Below are 14,716 nucleotides of genomic sequence, written 5' to 3'. Positions count from 1 at the left end.
TCCTTCCCCAACATCGCTGCTGAGCTCTGAGCTCAGCCAAGGACCACCCAGTCCGTGTTCCTGCCCAGTAGGACCACGGCCTGGCTGCACCAGGAACTCCTGTCACAGGGCAGGAGACAGCCCCACCTGGGCGCAGGGACACATCCACCTGCCCTGCAGCACCCAAGTCTGGTTGGTGCTTCCTGGTCCCCGGGTGCCCACACTACCTGTGCACTGATCAGCAGCAGTGACTGAGGAGCTGGGCAAACCAGGTCCTGGTTCAAAACAGGTGCTACACTGGGCCTCTCTTCATTGCCACAAGGGAACCTCCAAGTAGAGAACTGGGACTGTGAAAGGGCACTGGAGCCACACCAAGACCAGGAGCTTCAAGGCTACCCAACAGGAAGGAAACACAAGCCCCCAGGTCCTCCAAATTCAAAGCAAGCTGGGGGTCTCCAGTGGCCTCACAGCAAACATGAGTAGACCTTGGCTGAAGTTTGTATCAATCAACTGCCCAAGGCATCCTCCCACTCTTGTCCAGCCTGGGGCAACACCAAAGAAATTTGGGGAGCAGAGGCCAGCCCAATGCATCCCAGCACAGAGGCAGCTCTGGTAGCAGGAAGAGGACATGCTTGTCACTGGCAAGAGACATCTTTTACACCATCATTTTAGTAGGGACCAGGACATAGATACAAAGTCATTGCCAATGCTCTAGGACACAAAAGGAGGAACATTCATATCAATGCTCACGAAGAAGAGACAAAAGCCTGCACCAGTCCCACATCCACAACTCTGCTTGGCCATGGAAAAGACAGAAAAACTCTATTTTTAATTCTCCTGTACCTAACCTCCAAAATCTTTCTTTGTCTCTATACCAGCAGGAATGCTGCTGTCCCAGCTACCACAGAAATAGACAGCCTCGTCCTCGGCTTGGACCCCAGTGATGGTCAGTGTGCCTGTGGAGCCAGACAAGGATCCAGAGAATTGTGAAGGGATGTCTGATGCTATTAGTATAGATCACAGTGACAAGGGTACTGCCAGGGACCTTCTGCTGGAACCAGGCATAGGAGCCATGGCTACCACCAGAGCAGGTGATCTTCACAGTGTCTCCCAGGTTGGCTGACACCGAGGACAGCTGACTCAGTGATGCTGGACCAAGGAATCAGATAGGGAGAGAAAAGACAGGAGCAAAGGTGGGTCACCCAGTGTCCCAGGAGCACAGAACTTCCAGGACAAGGTTACAGAGAATGCCATAGTCAGAGAACAGACAAGTGAGGGACAAAGCAACACCATGAGTTTTGTAGGGACCAGGACAATGGTGACCCCAGCCAGAAAGTCACCCCTGTTCTCTGGGACACCAAGGAGAGGTTATTCCCCGCCATGGCTGTGCCTCAGCCCCACATCCAGACAGGAGGGAGAAGGGTCAAAAGCTTTCCTCTGATTTTGGGTTCTGCCTCACTTCCTGCTACTCACTGTCAACACACCATAGGTGCTGCCACTGCTGCTGTCAGAGCCACCACAGAAATAGACAGCCTAGTCCTCGGCTTGGACCCCAGTGATGGTCAATGTGGCCGTGGAGCCGGATGTGGATCCGGAGAATCGCGAAGGGACGTCTGAGGGTCTGTTGCTGTTATCCCAGATCACAGTGACAGGGGCACTGCCAGGGACCTTCTGCTGGAACCAGCCATAGTAGTTGCTGTTGCTGCTCCCTGAGCAGGTGATCCTCACAGTGTCTCCCACATTGACTGACAACAAGGACGGCTGAGTCAGTGATGCTGCCTGGACCAGGGAATGTGGAAAGGGAGAGGAGAGAGGGGAGGAAAGGGGAGGTCACACAGTTTCCCAGGAGCACAGAACTGCCTGGACAAGGTTACAAGGAATGCCACAGTCTTGAAGAGAACACACATGGACATGGTGCCAGGCACATTTGGGGAGCAGAGCCCAGCCCAACACATCTCAGCACAGAGACAGTTCTGCCAGCAGCAAGAGGAATTGGTTATCAGTAGCAAGACACAGTGGAGGGGGGGGACACAGCTACACCATGAGTTTTGTAGGAGCCAGGACAATGGTGTCCCCAGCTGGAAAGCCACTCCTGTTTGCTGGGACACCAAGGAGAGGATATTTCTCACCACGGCTGTGCAGAGGTGACAGAAACCTGCCTCAGCCCCACAGCCAGACAGAAGGGAGAGGGGCTAAAATCTTTCCTCTGATTTTGGGTTCTGTCTCACTTCCTGCTACTCATTGTCAACACACACCATAGTAGCCACTGCTGCTGTCTGTGCCACCACAGAAATAGACAGCCTCATCCTCGGCTTGGACCCCAGTGATGGTTAATGTGTTCGTGGAGCCGGATGTGGATCCGGAGAATCGCGAAGGGATGTCCGAGGGTCTGTTGTTGTTGTACCAGATCACAGTGACAGGGGCACTGCCAGGGACCTTCTGCTGGTACCAGCCATAGCTGTTGCTGCTTCCAGAGCAGGTGATCTTGATGGTTTCTCCCACCTTGGCTGACAATGAAGATGGCTGACTCAGTGGTGCTGCCTGGACCAGGGAACCTGGAAAAGGAGAGGAAAGAAAAGAGAGGCTCAGCCAGTGCCACAGGAGTACAGACCTGCCCAGAGAAGGTTATAGTGAATGCAATAGTGGGAGGAGGGCAGACAAGGACAAGGCCACTGGCACATTTGAGGAGCAGAGCTCAGCCCAGTGTATCCCACCACAGAGGCAGCAGCAGGACAATATGGTCATCAGTAATAAGAGGCAGTGGGGTGGGGGAAAAAGACACACATCGTGAGTTTTGTAAGGACCAGAACAACGGTCCACAGACACAAAGTCACCACCAGTGCTCTAGGACACAAAAGTGGAGACATACATAGCCATGGTCATGCAGAGGAGACAAAAATCTGCACCAGATCTCACATCCACAGCTCTGCTTGGCCATGAGAAGGGCAGAAAAACTCCATTTTTAATTCCTCTGTACCTCACTTGACAATATTTCTTTGGCAATATACCAGCAGTACTGCTGCTGTCTCTGCCACCACAGAAATAGACAGCCTCGTCCTCGGCTTGGACCCCAGTGATGGTCAATGTGTTTGTGTTGCCAGATGTGGATCCGGAGAATCGCGAAGGGATGTCCGAGGGTCTCTTGTCATTGTAGTAGATCACAGTGACAGGGGCACTGCCAGGGACCTTCTGCTGAAACCAGCCAAAGTCATAGCTGTTACCAGAGCAGGTGATCTTGACGGTTTCTTCCACCTTGGATGGCACCAAAGACGGCTGACTCAGCGATGCCGTCTGGACCACGTAACCTAGAGAGGGAGAGGAGAAAGGAGAGAAAAGGGGGTTCAGCCGGTGCCACAGGAGCAAAGACCTGCCAAGAAAACGTTACAGGGAATGGAACAGAGAAGAACAGACACATATATTGTCAGAGGCACATTTGGGGAGCAGAGTTCAGCCTGATACATGCAAGCACAGGGCAGCAGCAGGAGACATGGTCCTCAGTAGCAAGACACACTGAAGTAGGAGACAAAGCCACACTGTGAATTTTGTAGGGACCAGGACGATGGTCCACAGACACAAAGTCACCACCAGAGCTTTGGAAAAAAAATGGGAGGATATTCACAGCCATGGTCATGCAGAGGAGACAAAAACCTGCCCAGTCACACATCCACAACTCTGCTTGGTCTCGAGAAGGAAAGAAAACCTCTGTTTTTAGCTTCTCTGTACCTCATTTCCACGCCTCTCTGTGTCACTATGCCAGCATCACTGCTGTCGTCCCGGCTACCACAGAAATAGACAGCCTCGTCCTCGGCTTGGACCCCAGTGATGGTCAATGTGGCCGTGGAGCCGGACTTGGATCCGGAGAATCATGAAGGGATGTCCGAGGGTCTGTTGCTATTCGTATAGATCACAGTGACAGGGGCACTGCCAGGGACCTTCTGCTGGTACCAGGCAGTGTAAGGCCAGCTAATCCCAGAGCAGGTGACCTTGACAGTGTCTCCAGGTTGGCTGAAACCGCAAAGAGCTGATTCAGCAATGCTGCCTGGACCACGGACTGTGAAGAGGGAGAGAAGACAAGGATCAGTCAGTGCCTCAGGAGCACAGACTGCCCAGAGCAGATGGACGGGACCCCTGTGCCCAAAGGCCCCATCGGGGCACAGCAGGTCTGGCCATGGCACCTGAGATGTGGGTGACCACCACAAGGAAAAAGGCCCAGGTGATTCCACCAGCTCCACATCCTCACACTGATGGGGCTGTGCTGTGGACCCCAACATCCTCTTAAGTACCTACGCAGCCAGCACAGCCACTTCCATGGAAATGTGACCCTCACTGTTCCCTGCTACCACCACCCTCTCTGACTCTCTGTAGGCCAGGAACACAGCAGCTCCTCCTTAGACACAGGATTTTCCTCACAGGTTTCTTTGTCTTCATCAGCTGTGTCTTCTGCTTCAAGTTCTGCTTGAGAACCAAGACCAACAGCTCACCAGCAGTAAAGTGTCACAGCTGCTTTACAGCCCAGCTCAGTGCAGCACCACATCATGGCCTGCTGCTCCTGAGACTGAACGGGGAAGGGAAGGGCTGAAAGGCAGTGAGAAGTCATCAAGGAGCTTTGAACGTGATTCAGTACTTCTTGAACTCAATTCTTTCTACTTTCACATCATCCTCAATTAGTTGATATACATAAGTCACAGCCATGGAAGCCTGGATATCCATCAGCACAAATGAAGGGGTGATGTTCCTGGAAAGAAGACATCCTTGGTAATCTTCTCAGTTAGTTTATACCTCCTGCTATTAACACCCCTTATGTTTATGTGTTCTCATATACTTTATTGCCTGGAGGGAACCACTGCCAGTGCAGGGCTCCAGCCCCCAGCCCCAGGGGTAGCTGTGGCACACTCGGAACACACGGGACATGCAGGACATATGGGACACGTGGGACGCACGGGACACAAAGAACACATGGAACACAAGGAACACACGGGACACAAGGGACACAAAGAACACACGGAACACAAGTAACACACGGGACATGCAGGACACGCGGGGGCGCCGCGAGAACGCGCACGGGGAAGCGCCTGGAGCGCCGCGGCAGCCGCCAGGGGGCGCTCGGCTCCCGGCCGCGTCCCCGCCACTGACACAGGTGTGTCCTTGTGTCCTGTGTCCTTGTGTCCGTGTCCTGTGTCCCTGTGTCCCTGTACCTGTGTCCTGTGTCCTGTGTCCCTATACCCGTGTCCTGTGTCCAGTGTCCTTGTGTCCCTGTGTCCTGTGTACCTGTGTCCTGTGTCCCTTGTCCTGTGTCCTGTGTCCCTTGTCCTGTGTCCTGTGTCCCTGCCCCCGCCACTGTCACCTGCGTCCTTGTACACCTTTTCCTTGGGCCCCCATGTTCTTGTGCCACTGTCCCCTTGTGTCTTTGTGCCTCTGTTCCCTCATGTCCTCATACCCCTGTCCCCCATGTCCTCATGTCCTCGTGTCACTGTCTCCATGTCTCATGTCACCTCATGCCCCTGTGCCCCACATTCCCCTGCTACTGTCCCTTGTGTCCTTGTACCACTATTCCTTGTGTCTCCATGCCCCTGGCCCCCATGTCCCCTGTGCCACTGGCCCCCATGGCCTCATACCTCTGTCCCCCATGTCCCCATACCACTGTGCCTCTGTACTCATGCCTCTGTTCTCAATGTTCCCACACTCCCCGTGCCTTCCCATCCCCTCCACTGTACCCTCTGTTTCCCCCATGTCCCATCATGTCCCCCTGTGGCCCTGTCCCCCCAGGTTCCCCTGTGTCCTCCATGCTGTCCTTGCCCTCGTGTCTGTCCATGTCCCACTATTCCCCACTGCTCGGCCCAGTCCCAGCCCCTTGCACCCACAGGACACAGGGCAGCTGCCCCATGAACCTTCCTGGGTCCAGCCCAGGGTTGGTCCCAGCCCCAGCTGCTGAAAGAAGGGGCCCAGTTGGCCACAGTGAGCCCCACATGGCTGCAGACCCCCAGTGCACTCCAGTACCAGGCCAGGGTGTGAGGGGCACCCAAATGGTGGGTCCAGTTGCCAGCCAAGGGGGACCATGGAGGGCCCAGGCTGTGGCTCTCTACAGGCATTAGAGGCCCAAAATGTTGGGCAGGAGCCCTGGGAACAGACATCCCAGCACAAGGTCCATATTCCCTGGGGGACCTATCCTGGCCAGCCATGGTGTCCCCAGCAGAGGACTGCAGTGGCACCAGGCAGGGTCTGGCAGCAGAGACTGAGACAAAGTCTCAGCACATACTGGGCAGCCCTGCTGGGACCCCAAATCTGGGGAGTTTTGTGCCTCTGTTGGGAATGCTGGGCTTCCCTGGCCGTCTGGGAAAAGAACATGGAAACACAGCCCTTGCTGAAATGGGGCTGAAAAATGGCTTTTTCCCGCTCCTGCCCTGCCAGCGGCACGGCCCAGGCAGCGGTGCTCAGGGTGCCACGTGCTGGAAAGTTTATGCCAAGGCAGTGGAGCGTGGAGAGGCCAGGGCTATTCCTGGCTCCCAGCTGGTGTTTGGCCAAAGCAGGCTCTTGGTTTTGGCGGGCTGTAATTTTAGCACAGCCTGTTCCCGCGCTGTGGGGCTGTGGTCAGAACAGCTGCCAGTTCAGCTGGGGGGCCACGATGCACATCAGCACCCCCTCCCCATCCACTGCCAGCCCAGGGTGCCTGGCCAGAAGTGCCCAAAGCATGGCAGAAATGCTTAAACCCAGTGTTCTTCTTCCCTGCAGTGGCTGCAGAGGAAGGGGAAAGGGCTGTGGCTCTGGTGGTGTGTGTGAAGGGTGAGGAGCTGCCAGAGAGGGTGTCACTGGCCAGGCTAGAATGATAGAATTGTTATGGTGAGAAAAGCCCTCGAAGATTGTGGGGTCCAGCCTTCAACTAACACTGCCAGCTCCACCACTATATTGTGTTCCTAAGCACCACATCTGTAGGGTGCAAGGTCCAGCCTCAGGGTGCACCCCACATTCCCCTCTGATCCCCCCCACCCTGCCTGCAAAAGCAGGTACTGCCCACCCCGGATGTGGAGGGGGGAGAAGGCAAATTTGGCTTAAAATCCTCCCTTACTGGGTGAGTCAAACCCTTATGCTCTCTCCTAATGGCCTGGTGAGGACCACAGCGGCTGCCCCTGTCACACTCCTCAGCCACCACTGCCACAGCCTTGCTGTCACCATACCACCACCATCACCCAACCTAGAAATTTCTTAACATTAAGCTAAAAAATCCACCCTGGGAGTTCTAATAAGGGCTGCAATTCAAGGACCACCTTTCTCCTGACAGGCAGCACCAGCCCTGCGATCAGTCTTTCTCCATTAGCACACCTGTCTGTTGGATCAGCAGCTTTTTACCCCAAATATGAGAGAAAACAAGGGTTTGCTGGGTGCCCAGACCAGGCTGAGGCTCTGCTGGAACTTGTATTTTATTACTACAATAACCCTGAGATGATAAATATTTTGAAGTAGAAGAAAGGTGTTTATTTTTGAGATAGTTCATCTTGTTTACAACCTGTTTAGAAGCCTGGGCATTTATCTTTGGGGCTGTTTACTGGGCTCTCCCCAGGCTGTTACAGAGTTTTATACACATTTAAATAACCCCCAGCAAGGTTGTCTTCCTGCCAGCTGCATGTGGTGTCAGTTGCTGTTTTGACACAGCTATGCAAATGGTTGCTCTTGTTTTCACAAATGGGCTTGAATGCTCAGGTCATGTTTTTGACCACACTAGCCTCAAACATTTATTAATTTCATTTAATCCCCTTTCAATTGCAGGGTGATAAAACTTGGCCTTGGGCTCTCTGGTTGTCTGCAGCTGGGTATTTGACCCAGGGTTGCCCAGGGGTGCTTGATAGTATTTTTTCATAACTTGTATTTTGTATCTTGTATTTTATTAATGTATAACCTGTGTTTTATTCATTTATAACCTGTCTTTTGTTTCTCAGACTTGAGGAAACTTGCCCCACATTTTGTGAGCCTGCAGGCTGCCTCTGTACCCTTCAGAAGGTTGGACTGAGGGATGAGCCCAGTGAAAGGGCTGCCTGGTAGCAGGCAGGGACAAAATTAATTTAATTCAGTTAATGAGAGAGGATTCAGGGTGACCTGGCAGCAGGGTAGCAGCAGGAAGCCTCAGGCTGGTCCCCCTGTGGTGGTGGCCCAGGGTGAGAAGGGTACGATGTGAGCAGTGTCATTGTCTCCCCTGGCCCCAAACCCCACAGGTGAGGGGTCAGTGGTGCCCAGCCCAGTGGGCCTGGATGCACTGGGATCTCTGGAGGGTGTGTGTGTGTGTGTGTGTGTGTGTGTGTGCACATATGTGTGAGCATGTGCAGCAGCTGGGACATCCCACACTGGGGCAGGGACCACCCGGTTAGGCAAGACCCCACTGGGGGTCCTGCCAGGGACCCTTCAGGGGTCATCCAGCCTGTGGACACACACCCTGCCATGGCACAGAGTCCCACTAGCCTTGGCAGTGGCCCCCAGTGAGTCCACCATCCAGCTAGTTCACCACCACCACCACCACCACCCACCTTGCCCTTTTTGGGCAGCATCAGGCCAGCCCAAGACCTCTCTCCCCACCTCAGGGACTGATGGCCCCACAAGGTGATGGCCTTGCAAGGTGACAGCCTGGCAAGGCAGAGGCAAGAGCTGCCACCATCTTAGGCTGAGCCAATTCAGGGCGTGGTGCTTGCTTGTCTTCACACGTCAGCACCCACTGGAGACAGTTTCACTTCTCTTTTTTGGGCACCCTTTTGAATTTCTGATTGGGGACTGTAGTGGGGGAGGGATAAATTTAGCCAGGGGATGCCCCACAGCCACACAGCTGCATGGTGGGGCTGGCTTTGGGGGAAATGGGGGGGCAGTGCTGGCGTGGCACAGCCTGGGCTCTGAACAGCCTTTCCCCGAGTCTCTCAGGGCGGGCGGCTACGTGAGCGGGGGGAATGTCAGGATGGGGTGCAGGAACCATCAGCTGCCCCTGCAGGTTCCTGAGGGCTGCACCCCCAGCTCAGGCAGGGCAGAGGCCATGGAGCTTGGCCCAACTGCAGGACCAAAGCGAGAGGACTGTGCCGTCCCCCCAGGGCCACCCCAGCGGGTCTGGCTCTGCCCCGCTCCCCCCAGCCTGGGCTGGGCTATTTTGGGCCCCTGTTCTTGCTTTTGAGTTTCAGCCCTGCTACCTCCAGGAACGTGGCTGTTTGTGGGGCTGCAGCTGCAGAGGGGAACAGGCGGGAACCCGTCCCCTCAGGCTGTGCCACGTCGCCCAGGTCTCTCCAGATAAGGTGTTTCATCAGCTCCAGGTGCACTCACTCTGCTCCTGCCACGTCCCCACAGAGACACCACTTCCTCCTGGCACAAGGCACTGGGGCTTGCCTGGCCTGGGGAAATCATCCGGTCATGTGCAATAAAAAAAGCAAACCAGATTTGATTTTTGTGTGACAAGGCTGGCCAGAGGTCGTCCCATGGAGAGGGAGTGTTTGGGGAGCAGAGCAGAGCTTTGCCCTCAAGGCTGGGGGCAGTGGTTTGGTGTGAGGGTTGCAAGAGCTCATGTGATCCCACACTATGCCAGTAAAATTGTTTTGGGGCATGAGGTGTCTGTTGGCACCTCAGGAGGGGTCAGGCCCTGCTGCCAGCTCCCTACCAAAAAGCAGGAGGGAAGAAGGACTGTGCAAATGCGTGGATGTGGCACTTGGGGACTTGGTTTAGCAATGAACATGGTGGTACTGGGTTAATGGTTGGACTTGATGATCTTAGAGGTCTTTTCCAATCTGAATGATTCCATGATTCTATGAATCTGAATCAAGTCTTAGAAAATGCCGGAACCCAAAGTTGTCAGTGCTGGGAGATCCCCAGCAGCACTGGGAGACATGAGGCTCCTTTTGCCAACAGCGGGACCACTGTTTTGTTTAGGCCATCACTGCCTATGCTGGTATGTCCATGGGAGCAAGAGACGGATGAAATAAACTCAATTCCCCTCCAAGTTCCTCTTCAGTTTGCTTTCCTGGCAGGTTTGTTGTTGCTGCCCCAAGAGAGCCCAGCGTGGGGAGTGCCCATCCCACAGGGATGGTGTTGGCTGGCTCCTGGCCTGCCCAGGGCAGGTGATTGCCAACAGGATGCAGGGAGGAGATGTGGGGGTTGTGAGTGTCTAAGTCTCTGGGATGGGCTTGGGGTCTGCCCCAAGTGGGGCTGACCTCTGCTCCTTGCTGCTCCTCAGTCTCTATGGCCGGGCTCCAGACATCCTTCCTATGCTCCAATATCAATACAAGCTGGGGGATGAGGGAGTCAACTGCAACCTGAAAGGATCTGGGGTCCAGAAAACTGGACATGTGCACCTGCATCTCAGAAAGTGAACCATGCCCTGGGCTGCACCAAAAGCAGTGTGGGCAGCAGGTCGAGGAGGGGGATTCTGTCCCTGTACATTGCTTTGGTGAGACCCTACCTGGAGTATTGCATCCAGCTCTGGAGTCCCCAACATCAAAAGGACATGGACCTGTTTGGGCCTGTCCAGAGGAGGCCGCAAAGATCTCAAGAGTGCTGGAGCACTTGTGCTCTGAGGAAAGGCTGAGAGAGTTGGAGTTGTTCAACCTGGAGAGAGAAGGCTGCAGGAAGAGCTTTTAGCAGCCTTTCAGTACTTGAAGGGGGCTTATATGAAAGATGGGAAGAGACTTTTTATCAGGCTCTGATGCAATAGGACAAGGGGTAATGTTTCTTAATTAAAGAAGGGTTGATTTAGGCCAGATAAATTCCTGTGAGAGTGGTAAGGTGCTGGCAGAGATTGTCCAGGGAAGCTGTGGATGTCCCATCCCTGGAAACATTCAAGGTCAGGCTGGAAGGGGCCCTGAGCAACCTGGTCTGTTTGAAGATGTCCCTGCTCATTCCAGGGAGTTGGACCAGATGATTTTTTAAGGTCCCTTCCAACTCAAACTATTTTATTGTTCTATGACTCTGTGTCCTCAGATGGCACCTGCAGGGACATGTGCCAACCCAAAACCTGTTGGGGTGAGGCATCCCACTGGCACAGCTTGAGGAAGAGGATGTGGTGGGGCCATTGCCCCTTTCCCAAGAGGCTGGTGAGAACTGTACACAGTGTGGCTGGGCACTCCCACCCCCTGTCCCTGGGGTGGCTCCTGCCTGCTCTGATGGGGTGACAGCAGCAGAGCACTGGCACTCTCAGCATAAGCATGGCCATCAGCCCCTCCATGTGCTGCAGGGCCACAGGGAAACTTCCGCAGGGCTGGGCTGGAGAAAGGGCACGTGGCATGCAGGAGCCCACACTGCTGTGGCACAGGGTGCAAGGGACAGACTGGTGCATGTGCTTGACTGGTGGCTACACTGGCACCCCCATTCTGGGAAGTGCAGGGGTGAGTAAGGAAAGGGGGGCAGAGCCAGGGCTGGCAGCAAAAGGACATGTCCCCATGCCCCCACCTCGGGCCACGTGTTCCTGCAAGGCACCCAGAGGCCAGTGGTCAAGGGACAAGGATGGCACAGCCAGGGACATGTGCTTGATGATGGCATGGAGGTTTAGAGCAGACTGTACCCCAGGTTGCTCATCCCCTGGTCTTGGCTGTGCCAGGGGGGTTCATTGGGGTCGCCAGGGTTGAGCAGAAGCTGCACAGAGCCCCCTCCAATATAAGTGTGTGTGTGTACACATGTGTGTGTTCCCATCCCACCCTCCATACTGGTGGCACTGGGCTGACACCAGCCCGTGTGTGGGGAGTGGGCGCGTTGGAAGGACACAGAGACAGGGATGCTGAGCCAGCACTAGTTCAGTGTCGGTTTTTATTTGTCTGACACTCAGAGTGGGGGAACAGGAGCAGGGGACAGGGGGATGTGGGGAGCGAGGTGTGCAGCTGTGGGGAGCCACTGTCCCCAGAAGTGGGGAGGAGGGAGGGAGCCAGCAAAGGGCCGGTGGGTGCGAGGACGTCCCAGTGGGCTTAGAGGCACTAGGATCTGTTCAGTGCCTTCTCCACACTGCCAGCCTCGTGCTTGACCTTGCAGGAGACTGAGTTGTAACTTTGCCACTCACTGGCATCCAGTGACAGGTAGCTGCTGGTTATGTACTTTTTGTCACTCTGCCGCACGGGCTGACTGGTCTGCACGTTATTTTTGAGGAGGATGTCATCAGCCCACCATTCCATTTTCACATGTCTGGGGTTGAAGCCCTGCACCACACACACCAGGGTGGCTGGGTTCCTCTTCCTGAACTCGTCAGAGGATAGCGGTAAGAGGTGGATGGTGGGAGCGACATCGGGCTGGCCTGCAAGGGAAGAGAGAGGTGTGGGGTCAGAGAGGGCCCCGTTCCCCACCACAGCCTCTGCCTGCCCAGCTGGCACTACCCACAAACCCTGCTTCCCCCACAGCCAAGAGCTTACCACTTATAATTTCAATGTACTTAGATTTGGGAAATCCATCCAGATATTTATTTATTTATAATTTATATATATAATCTTTATATGTAAAATCTGTGCATATATATGTGTGTAATGCATGTACACATATACATACATCCCATATGGACTTCTACATATGTATTATATACACCATCTGTACATATGTGTGCATATACATAGTATATATTACAGATATATACAGCTAATACACAGAATATACATATTAAAGATCACACCTATAAAGTATATAATATACTTACATATGTGGTACATATCATTATATGAATAGATGTAGAATCTATAAAATGCATATAACAAACATTTATGCATTTATGCCTTTCCTATATGCAATATATATTACATATTTTTATTCATAATATGCATAGCTGAATCTCTAGTTATTTGCCACAAACCTATTTCTTTCCTTTTGCAAGGCCATTTCTTTAAAAAAAAATCAAATTTCATAGGCAAACAACTCTGTTTTCTGCCCAATTCTGCTTTCAGACAATTTCAGACTTGCCTCAGAAAAAGCACAAGAAAAATCACACAAAAAAAGATAGAGAAAAGACGTTTGATCTTTCTGAGGTGGTTCTACTGCCTCCTCCAATGCACAGTGTCTCTATCTCTCTCTCGTTTTATTTCTATCTCTCTCTATTTTTATCTCTATTCAAAAACCTGAATGACTTCACCATTAAAAACTTTCTGTTTAAAAATTATCAAAGAACGTTTTTTTTTGATCTTAGTCCCCAGTAATTTGGTTCAAATTGGGATTTTTGATCACATTCTTTTTAAAATTACAGACAAAGACAGACAAATAACATTCCCAGCAGCCTTTTCAACGCATTAATCCCCATTTTAGACATGACTTACCTGGACAATGGGCTCTTTAAGGTACCCTTGAAGTTTTTTATTTAAGAACCCAGGGACGAGCTGTTCATGGTTGTCCTTTCACAGCCCCTGCACCCTCGGCCACAGGACCCCACAGAGGAGCCCCTTTCTCTCACCGGTGGTGACAGACTTAGTCCTCAGGACTAAGAGTTGAGGACTTAGATTTTAGGCTGACAAATTTCTTTAACAAAGACAAAAATTGCCTCTTTTTGAGACCTAAACGCAAGTTTTCCTCTTCCTGAGACCTCAGACATATTTCCTGGGCAAATTTTAAGGTCTGTCATGTCAGGAAATACTCCCCAATTCTTCGTGGCGTGCGCCAGAATCCTCAGAGTCTGTAGGGACAAGACCCAGCCCAAAACGCTGCACTTTGTGCCCGTCCCCAAACGGGCAACAGACTCTAGCCCAGTCCCAAGTCTGAGAAAAAAACTCCAAATCACCAAAAATCGACAAAATGTCACAATTTCTCACTGAGGGAGGAAAGACCAAGAAATTGGCGACTCACCTTTGACGGTCAACATGGTCCCGGTCCCAAATATACCAGCACTACTGCTGCTGTCGTAGCCACCACAGAAATAGACAGCCTCGTCCTCGGGTTGGACCCCAGTGATGGTCAATGTGGCCGTGGAGCCGGACTTGGATCCGGAGAATCGTGAAGGGATGTTCAAGGGTCTCTTGTCATTGAGATAGATCACAGTGACAGGGGCACTGCCAGGGACCTTCTGCTGGTACCAGTCATAGCTGCCACTGCGCCCTTTACAGAGGATATTGACGGTCTCTCCCACCTTGTGAGACAATGAGGACGGCTGAGTCAGTGCTGCCTGGACCAGAGAACCTGAAAATGGAGAAGAGAGAGAGGGGAAGACGGGTCAGTCAAAGTCCCAGGAGCGCAGTTGCTGGGCAGAGGGATGGGACCCCTGTGCCCAAAGGCCCCATCCAGGCACAGTGAGTCTGGCCATGGCACCTGAGGTGTGGGCGAGCACCACGAGGAGGAGAGGGACCCAGGCCATGGTGTGATCCCACCAGCTCCACGTCCCTGCAATGATGGGGCTGTGCCGTGGACCCTGACTCCCTTTTAAGCCCCCACCCCTCAAGGACACGGCCCCTCCATGAAAATCTGACCCTGCGCTCACGGTCGGATCCTGCCCACACCTCTCTCGTCACCTCCCTCCCTGCTCCATGCACAGCCCCACCACCACAGGTGCAGCAGGGCTTGTCCCTGGGCACATAGCCGAGACACCTCCCAGCTCCAAGCCAAAATTCACCCCCACAGACCCCTCATTCCCAACTGAGGCTGAGTGCCTGCAGGATCAAAGGCCAAAGGGTGAGGGTGAGATGAACACTGGAGACAGAGGGGGACTGTCGTGGTTTAAAAGAGCCTCCCTCGGAGCTGGAAAATAGCTAGTTCCAGGGGTGGTGTGTTTTGGCGCTGAGTCAATCACAACTTGATGCACCTCTGTGTAAATGACATATTGCACAAG

The 14,716-nt window shown here is 53.3% G+C and overlaps 1 gene segment (V, D, J or C); it reads right to left on the bottom strand.

Annotated features, from left to right (window-relative positions):
• Window positions 1-1,466: 1,466 nt before the first annotated feature.
• LOC116795858 lies at window positions 1,467-14,314 on the bottom strand. The segment is given in 4 exon segments: window positions 1,467-1,564; window positions 3,083-3,231; window positions 14,021-14,070; window positions 14,200-14,314. Coding segments are annotated over 4 exon segments (297 nt in total).
• Window positions 14,315-14,716: the final 402 nt, after the last annotated feature.

This window comes from Chiroxiphia lanceolata, chromosome 18, assembly GCF_009829145.1.
Source record: "Chiroxiphia lanceolata isolate bChiLan1 chromosome 18, bChiLan1.pri, whole genome shotgun sequence".
In the NCBI taxonomy this organism is placed as follows: Eukaryota; Metazoa; Chordata; class Aves; order Passeriformes; family Pipridae; genus Chiroxiphia; species Chiroxiphia lanceolata.
Note: the sequence above shows the minus strand (reverse complement) of the source record. Positions and strands in the feature narration are given on the sequence as shown.